We start from the raw sequence: 10,000 nt of genomic DNA, 5'->3' as shown, positions 1-10,000 counted from the left end.
TGTAGAAATGCAGGCAGTTTAAGACTAGAACAATTTATAACAGCTATAACAGAGAGCGTAAAATGATGTGATGTTCAACTTCCGTACAGGATATGGGAACTATCTGTGCTCTGCCACTCAAAGAGCTGTGTGTCCATATGACCTTACAATGTCACAAGGATATCCTCTACAGCTTACCTTGAACTCTGACGATGTTTTAAACGAGGTCAAGGTAATGTCACAAGGAGATCCTCTGTGCAATGCCGTCCAGGGTACGCCAAATAAAAATGTGATTCACATTTAAAAAAAATAATACATATATATTTGGGTGAGTTTTTTTCTCAACTGAGTAGCCTCGTTTCACTGCCCAAAATAAAATGAAACCATCTAGTGTTCAGCGAAATAACAACACAATGTCAAATACAGGAAGCCTAGTCAAATAATTAACATCCAATCACGTTAACCGTTACTCTCTCGCGGGAATTCCACTAATGGTCCAAATGTAGCCAAACGTAGCTGCTGCTCATTCAGTTTGCTCCAAAATGGATAAATGGTCAAAAAAAAGTAAGGCCCACGTCCATAGAGACACATACCAGCAGTACTACACCTGCTACTACCAGCAGTACTACACCTGCTACTACCAGCAGTACTACACCTGCTACTACCAGCAGTACTACACCTGCTACTACCAGCAGCACTACACCTGCTACTACCAGCAGTACTACACCTGCTACTACCAGCAGTACTACACCTGCTACTACCAGCAGCACTACACCTGCTACTACCAGCAGTACTACACCTGCTACTACCAGCAGCACTACACCTGCTACTACCAGCAGTACTACACCTGCTACTACCAGTAGTACTACACCTGCTACTACCAGCAGCACTACACCTGCTACTACCAGCAGCACTACAGCTGCTACTACCAGCAGTACTACACCTGCTACTACCAGCAGCACTACACCTGCTACTACCAGCAGTACTACACCTGCTACTACCAGCAGTACTACACCTGCTACTACCAGCAGTACTACACCTGCTACTACCAGCAGCACTACACCTGCTACTACCAGCAGTACTACACCTGCTACTACCAGCAGCACTACACCTGCTACTACCAGCAGCACTACACCTGCTACTACCAGCAGCACTACACCTGCTACTACCAGCAGTACTACACCTGCTACTACCAGCAGTACTACACCTGCTACTACCAGCAGCACTACACCTGCTACTACCAGCAGCACTACACCTGCTACTACCAGCAGCACTACACCTGCTACTACCAGCAGTACTACACCTGCTACTACCAGCAGTACTACACCTGCTACTACCAGCAGCACTACACCTGCTACTACCAGCAGCACTACACCTGCTACTACCAGCAGCACTACACCTGCTACTACCAGCAGTACTACACCTGCTACTACCAGCAGTACTACACCTGCTACTACCAGCAGTACTACACCTGCTACTACCAGCAGTACTACACCTGCTACTACCAGCAGTACGACACCTGCTACTACCAGCAGTACTACACCTGCTACTACCAGCAGTACGACACCTGCTACTACCAGCAGTACTACACCTGCTACTACCAGCAGTACTACACCTGCTACTACCAGCAGCACTACACCTGCTATTACCAGCAGTACTACACCTGCTACTACCAGCAGTACTACACCTGCTACTACCAGCAGTACTACACCTGCTACTACCAGCAGCACTACACCTGCTACTACCAGCAGTACTACACCTGCTACTACCAGCAGCACTACACCTGCTATTACCAGCAGTACTACACCTGCTACTACCAGCAGTACTACACCTGCTACTACCAGCAGTACTACACCTGCTACTACCAGCAGCACTACACCTGCTACTACCAGCAGCACTACACCTGCTACTACCAGCAGTACTACACCTGCTACTACCAGCAGTACTACACCTGCTACTACCAGCAGCACTACACCTGCTACTACCAGCAGTACTACACCTGCACCTGTCAACGACACAAGTTGTTCTGCTTCCATGAGCACATCCAATGCCAGCATCAGTAATTCTACATGTGTTGTTAGCCCAGCTAGCATGGACACTGACAGTTGTGAATCTGATGCAGCCGAAGAGCTACTGCCCCCTTACCTGGGAAAGCACCCTCTTAGTCCTCACTCCCTCCTATCTGAGATATCTACTGCAGCCCTCATCCTCCACATACAACACCCGTTCTGCCAGTCACATTCTGTTAAAGGTCCCCAAAGCACACACATCCCTGGGTCGCTCCTCTTTTCAGTTTGCTGCAGCTAGCGACTGGAACGAGCTGCAACAAACACTCAAACTGGACAGTTTTATCTCCATCTCTTCATTCAAAGACTCAATCATGGACACTCTTACTGACAGTTGTGGCTGCTTTGTGTGATGTATTGTTGTCTCTACCTTCTTGATCTTTGTGCTGTTGTCTGTGCCCAATAATGTTTGTACCATGTTTTGTGCTGCTACCATGTTGTGTTGCTACCATGTTGTTGTTATGTTGTGTTGCTACCATGGTGTGTTGCTACCATGTTGTTGTTATGTTGTGTTGCTACCATGTTGTTGTTATGTTGTGTTGCTACCATGGTGTTGTTATGTTGTGTTGCTACCATGTTGTTGTTATGTTGTGTTGCTACCATGGTGTTGTTATGTTGTGTTGCTACCATGCTGTTGTTATGTTGTGTTGCTACCATGTTGTTGTTATGTTGTGTTGCTACCATGGTGTTGTTATGTTGTGTTGCTACCATGGTGTTGTTATGTTGTGTTGCTACCATGTTGTTGTTATGTTGTGTTGCTACCATGCTGTTGTTATGTTGTGTTGCTACCATGCTGTTGTTATGTTGTGTTGCTACCATGGTGTTGTTATGTTGTGTTGCTACCATGGTGTTGTCATGTTGTGTTGCTACCATGCTGTTGTTATGTTGTGTTGCTACCATGGTGTTGTTATGTTGTGTTGCTACCATGTTGTTGTTATGTTGTGTTGCTACCATGTTGTTGTTATGTTGTGTTGCTACCATGCTGTTGTTATGTTGTGTTGCTACCATGGTGTTGTTATGTTGTGTTGCTACCATGGTGTTGTCATGTGTTGCTACCATGGTGTTGTTATGTTGTGTTGCTACCATGGTGTTGTTATGTTGTGTTGCTACCATGTTGTTGTTATGTTGTGTTGCTACCATGCTGTTGTTATGTTGTGTTGCTACCATGTTGTTGTTATGTTGTGTTGCTACCATGTTGTTGTTATGTTGTGTTGCTACCATGTTGTGTTTCTTCCATGTTGTGTTGCTACCATGTTGTTGTTATGTTGTGATGCTACCATGGTGTTGTTATGTTGTGTTGCTACCATGCTGTTGTTATGTTGTGTTGCTACCATGTTGTTGTTATGTTGTGATGCTACCATGTTGTTGTTATGTTGTGTTGCTACCATGTTGTTGTTATGTTGTGCTGCTACCATGTTGTGTTGCTACCATGGTGTTGTTATGTTGTGTTGCTACCATGCTGTTGTTATGTTGTGTTGCTACCATGTTGTTGTTATGTTGTGTTGCTACCATGGTGTTGTTATGTTGTGTTTCTACCATGGTGTTGTTATGTTGTGTTGCTACCATGGTGTTGTTATGTTGTGTTGCTACCATGGTGTTGTTATGTTGTGTTGCTACCATGTTGTTGTTATGTTGTGTTGCTACCATGGTGTTGTTATGTTGTGTTGCTACCATGTTGTTGTTATGTTGTGATGCTACCATGTTGTTGTTATGTTGTGTTTCTACCATGTTGTTGTTATGTTGTGTTGCTACCATGTTGTTGTTATGTTGTGTTGCTACCATGTTGTTGTTATGTTGTGTTGCTACCATGTTGTGTTTCTTCCATGTTGTGTTGCTACCATGTTGTTGTTATGTTGTGTTGCTACCATGGTGTTGTTATGTTGTGTTGCTACCATGTTGTTGTTATGTTGTGATGCTACCATGTTGTTGTTATGTTGTGTTGCTACCATGTTGTTGTTATGTTGTGTTGCTACCATGTTGTTGTTATGTTGTGATGCTACCATGGTGTTGTTATGTTGTGTTGCTACCATGGTGTTGTTATGTTGTGTTGCTACCATGGTGTTGTTATGTTGTGTTGCTACCATGCTGTTGTTATGTTGTGTTGCTACCATGTTGTTGTTATGTTGTGTTGCTACCATGGTGTTGTTATGTTGTGTTGCTACCATGGTGTTGTCATGTTGTGTTGCTACCATGCTGTGTTGTCATGTGTTGCTGCCTTGCTATGTTGTTGTCTTAGGTCTCTCTTTATGTAGTGTTGTGTCTCTCTTGTTGTGATGTGTGTTTTGTCCTATATTTATATTGTATTTATTTTAATCCCAGCCCCCGGAGGCATTTTGCCTTTTGGTAGGCCGTCATTGTAAATAAGAATTTGTTCTTATTAACGGACTTGCCTAGTTAAATAAAGGTTAAATAAAACTAAAATAAATAAAGATTATTCCTGCTGCCGTGGATACGGCTGGGACAATGCTGGGGGAAAAGGCCCTAAAAACTCTACAGACAATGTCTCCATCAAACACCACTGTTTCACCACGCAGCAGGGACATGGCAGGAGATGTTCTGAAACTATTACTGCTTCACATACAAGCCAGTGAATTCTATGTGTTACAGCTGGATGAGTCAACAGACGTGGCGGGCCGGCACAGCTCCTGGTATATGTCCGTTACGTTAATGGGGGGTCAATTAAGGAAGACATCCTCTTCTGCAAACCACTGGAAACCAGGACAACAGGAGAGGATATTTTTAAAGTACTCGACAGCTTTGTGACATCAAATGGACTTTGGTGGTCAAGATGTGTTGGTATCTGTACTGATGGCACAAACCCATGACAGGGAGACATAGTGGAGTGGTGTGTGCAAGCAGTTGCTCCCGACGCCACTTGGGTCCACTGCAGCATCCACCGAGAGGCTCTTGCTGCCAAGGGAATGCCTGACAGCTTGAAAGACGTTTTGGACACTACAGTGAAATTGGTTAACTTTGTTAAAGCAAGGTCCCTGAACTCTTGTGTATTTTCTGCACTATGCAATGATATGGGCAGCGACAATGTAACGCTTTTACAACATACAGAAGTGCGCTGGTTATCAAGGGGCAAATATTGATAACATTTTTTGAATTGAGAGACAAGCTTAAAGTTTTCTTTACTGACCATAATTTTCACTTGTCTGACCTCTTGCATGATGACGAGTTTCTCACACGACTGGCCTTTCTGGGTGATGTTTTTTCTCACCTGAATGATCTGAATCTAGGATTACAGGGACTCTTCGCAACTATGTTCAATGTGCTGGACAAAAATTGAGGCTATGATTAAGAAGTTGGAGCTCTTCTCTGTCTTACAATGAGGGCAAAAAACAACATTTGAGAGTGCGCTGACCCTGGTGCTAGATGGGGTACAGCTGGAGGTTGAATGTTTGAAGGGGTACGGGACTATAAAACGTTTGGGATCCACTGCTCTACAGCTTAACCTTGAACTCTGCTGATGTTTTAAACCAGGTCAAGGTAATGTCACAATGAATGGATACAAGTCAGATCTTTGAACTATCTGTGATCTGTTACTCATGTCTAGACTATGATACACCAGCACTATCTGTGATCTATTACTCACGTCTAGATTCTGATACACCAGAACTATCTGTGATCTGTTACTCATGTCTAGACTCTGATACACCATAACTATCTGTGATCTGTTACTCATGTCTAGATTCTGATACACCAGAACTATCTGTGATCTGCTAATCATGTCTAGACTTTGATACACCAGAACTATCTGTGATCTATTACTCATGTCTAGACTCTGATACACCATGACTATCTGTGATCTGCTACTCATGTCTAGACTTTGATACACCAGAACTATCTGTGATCTGTTACTCATGTCTAGACTTTGATACACCAGAACTATCTGTGATTTGCTACTCATGTCTAGACTTTGATACACCAGAACTATCTGTGATCTGCTACTCATGTCTAGACTTTGATACACCAGAACTATCTGTGATTTGCTACTCATGTCTAGACTTTGATACACCAGAACTATCTGTGATCTGCTACTCATGTCTAGTCAGTGATACAACATCTCACCTGTCAGCAGGTCCACCTGGCCTGATGGTCGTTATGACAACGGGGCGGGATTTGTTCCTGTCCTCGTGGGCTCCTCCTAAACAAACCAACAAACAGTTATCACACAAACAGGTCGCTACGGTAACCAAGGATACATATCACTCCCTGATAATATAATTGATTTGTGCTTTAAGAAATCACTGAAGAACCAAGTTAATACTGTATTACCTGATTACAAAGGAAACGGTTTAAATAAAACATCTACACATGAAACACAGTAGCAATACATTGGATTTCACTGCAGGAAGGAGTTATTGATTTCCAACAGAAAGGGCAATTGAATAAAGTAATTTTAGCCTCATCAGTAATTCTAAAGCAGAACATGAACCCACAGTTTGAACACGACATCATCCATTAATGTTCCTCTCTTCGAGGAGCATCTTCTCTGAGATAAAGATTATACACAAGAAAAAACACACTTGTTGAATTGATGGAGAGTAATGAGCTGTGGCAACATCTCTGTATCGTCGACCTTCAAGTTAACTTTCTTCCCTCTCTTCAAAGGCCGAGGATAACTCACTAAGGGTGCATCCCAAATGGAACTCTATTCCCTACATAGTGCACTACTTTTGACCAGAGCCCTATGTACCCTAAAAGTCGCAGTATAGGGAATAGGGTACTACTTAGATCGCAAGCCTAAAAGTTTGTTCCTATTGATTTTAATGAAGCTTCATTCCAACTGGGTAAATAGAGTCAACAAGATGGTCATATTCTGATCACTTTCCTTTCCTCTGTACCCCAGTCAAACGTCTTCACACACACGCACACACGCACACACACACACACACACACACACACACGGGCGAACCGACGCTTCTTCCTCCTCAATGAGAAATGAATCATAATTCCATGTAAACCATCAGACCGTCAGCGTGGTTACATTATGCAGGGCCACCATACAGACGGTGAATTAGACATACCTCGGATGACAAAGGCAAATGTATTGCACACACACACACACACACACACACACACACACACACACACACACACACACACACACACACACACACACACACACACACACACACACACACACACACACACACACACACACACACACACACACACACACACACACACACACAGGGCGAACCGACGCTTCTTCCTCCTCAATGAGAAATGAATCATAATTCCATGTAAACCATCAGACCGTCAGCGTGGTTACATTATGCAGGGCCACCATACAGACGGTGAATTAGACATACCTCGGATGACAAAGGCAAATGTATTGCACACACACACACACACACACACACACACACACACACACACACACACACACACACACACACACACACACACACACACACACACACACACACACACACACACACACACACACACACACACACACACACAGGGCGAACCGACGCTTCTTCCTCCTCAATGAGAAATGAATCATAATTCCATGTAAACCATCAGACCGTCAGCGTGGTTACATTATGCAGGGCCACCATACAGACGGTGAATTAGACATACCTCGGATGACAAAGGCAAATGTATTGCACACACACACACACACACACACACACACACACACACACACACACACACACACACACACACACACACACACACACACACACACACACAATACACACACGTACCTCGGATGACAAAGCCGAACGTATTGCCTTCTTTGTGCAGAGTCACCTCAACGCTTTTGAACATCAGCCCAGAGCCTTGAACAGCTGAGGAGAGAAGTAAACACTACATTAACAAATCATTACCCCTACAGCTACATCACTACACAGCCTGTCTGAATGAAAAGCTCTGGATCAGATCTGGGAGAGGTAACATCATTATACAGCCTGTCTGAATGAAAAGCTCTGGATCAGATCTGGGAGAGGTAACATCATTATACAGCCTGTCTGAATGAAAAGCTCTGGATCAGATCTGGGAGAGGTAACATCACTACACAGCCTGTCTGAATGAAAAGCTCTGGATCAGATCTGGGAGAGGTAACATCACTACACAGCCTGTCTGAATGAAAAGCTCTGGATCAGATCTGGGAGAGGTAACATCACTACACAGCCTGTCTGAATGAAAAGCTCTGGATCAGATCTGGGAGAGGTAACATCATTATACAGCCTGTCTGAATGAAAAGCTCTGGATCAGATCTGGGAGAGGTAACATCATTATACAGCCTGTCTGAATGAAAAGCTCTGGATCAGATCTGGGAGAGGTAACATCATTACACAGCCTGTCTGAATGAAAAGCTCTGGATCAGATCTGGGAGAGGTAACATCATTATACAGCCTGTCTGAATGAAAAGCTCTGGATCAGATCTGGGAGAGGTAACATCATTATACAGCCTGTCTGAATGAAAAGCTCTGGATCAGATCTGGGAGAGGTAACATCATTATACAGCCTGTCTGAATGAAAAGCTCTGGATCAGATCTGGGAGAGGTAACATCATTATACAGCCTGTCTGAATGAAAAGCTCTGGATCAGATCTGGGAGAGGTAACATCATTATACAGCCTGTCTGAATGAAAAGCTCTGGATCAGATCTGGGAGAGGTAACATCATTATACAGCCTGTCTGAATGAAAAGCTCTGGATCAGATCTGGGAGAGGTAACATCATTATACAGCCTGTCTGAATGAAAAGCTCTGGATCAGATCTGGGAGAGGTAACATCACTACACAGCCTGTCTGAATGAAAAGCTCTGGATCAGATCTGGGAACATGAAAGGAAAAGACACTGAGGTGAGATGTGTTTGGTAAAGGTGGCTTTGAACTCTGGAAAGGAACAAAGGAATTGTGGAGACTCAGGACTTTGGCTTCAGACGGAAGATCCAATTTCCTCTAATATACATCCAGCTTGATTCTAAACTAATACAATTCTATTGATTAGTATCTATCTATTGAACCTATCAAATCAACAGGACTGATGTATCTATTGAACCTATCAAATCAACAGGACTGATGTATCTATTGAACCTATCAAATCAACAGGACTGATGTATCTATTGAACCTATCAAATCAATAGGACTGATGTATCTATTGAACCTATCAAATCAACAGGACTGATGTATCTATTGAACCTATCAAATCAATAGGACTGATGTATCTATTGAACCTATCAAATCAATAGGACTGATGTATCTATTGAACCTATCAAATCAACAGGACTGATGTATCTATTGAACCTATCAAATCAACAGGACTGATGTATCTATTGAACCTATCAAATCAACAGGACTGATGTATCTATTGAACCTATCAAATCAACAGGACTGATGTATCTATTGAACCTATCAAATCAACAGGACTGATGTATCTATTGAACCTATCAAATCAACAGGACTGATGTATCTATTGAACCTATCAAATCAACAGGACTGATGTATCTATTGAACCTATCAAATCAACAGGACTGATGTATCTATTGAACCTATCAAATCATTCGACTGATGTATCATTTATAACAACATGGTCCTAAAACAGTAGAACTCACAGACAGGTGGCAGCTCGTATTCCACCTCTAGAACCACACGTTCTCCAACGTTCTTCAGCAGGCTGATGATCTCGTCGTGACGGAACTTGGTCAGATTGATCCCGTTTACAGACTTGATGTAGTCGCCCACGTTGAGCTGGTCACTCCTACAGAGAGAGATGGATGGATGGTGTGATAGAGGAGGGGAGGAAGACAGAGAGAGGGCAAGAGAGAGAGGGAGAGGACGGGGTGAGAGGATGAGAAAAGGGGAAAGGGATAGAGGGATGGGATTGAGACAACCAGAACAGAAGTAGAGAGAAACACAGAGAGAGAAAGATATGGAGACGAGGGATGAGAGAAACACAGAAAGAGAAAGATATGGAGACGAGGGATGAGAGA

At 43.3% G+C, this 10,000-nt stretch overlaps 1 protein-coding gene across 1 annotated transcript in view; it reads right to left on the bottom strand.

Moving 5' to 3' along the window:
• LOC106597163 (glutamate receptor-interacting protein 1) overlaps positions 1–10,000 on the bottom strand; it is a 428,473-nt gene that overhangs the window by 161,331 nt on the left and 257,142 nt on the right. The window contains exons 5-7 of the mRNA XM_045698664.1: positions 9,623–9,768; positions 7,769–7,852; positions 6,120–6,195 (exon numbers count right to left, since the gene is read on the bottom strand). Coding sequence (XP_045554620.1) covers positions 6,120–6,195; positions 7,769–7,852; positions 9,623–9,768 — 306 coding nt within the window. The remainder of the gene's footprint in view (positions 1–6,119; positions 6,196–7,768; positions 7,853–9,622; positions 9,769–10,000) is intronic.

This window comes from Salmo salar, chromosome ssa17, assembly GCF_905237065.1.
Source record: "Salmo salar chromosome ssa17, Ssal_v3.1, whole genome shotgun sequence".
In the NCBI taxonomy this organism is placed as follows: Eukaryota; Metazoa; Chordata; class Actinopteri; order Salmoniformes; family Salmonidae; genus Salmo; species Salmo salar.
Note: the sequence above shows the minus strand (reverse complement) of the source record. Positions and strands in the feature narration are given on the sequence as shown.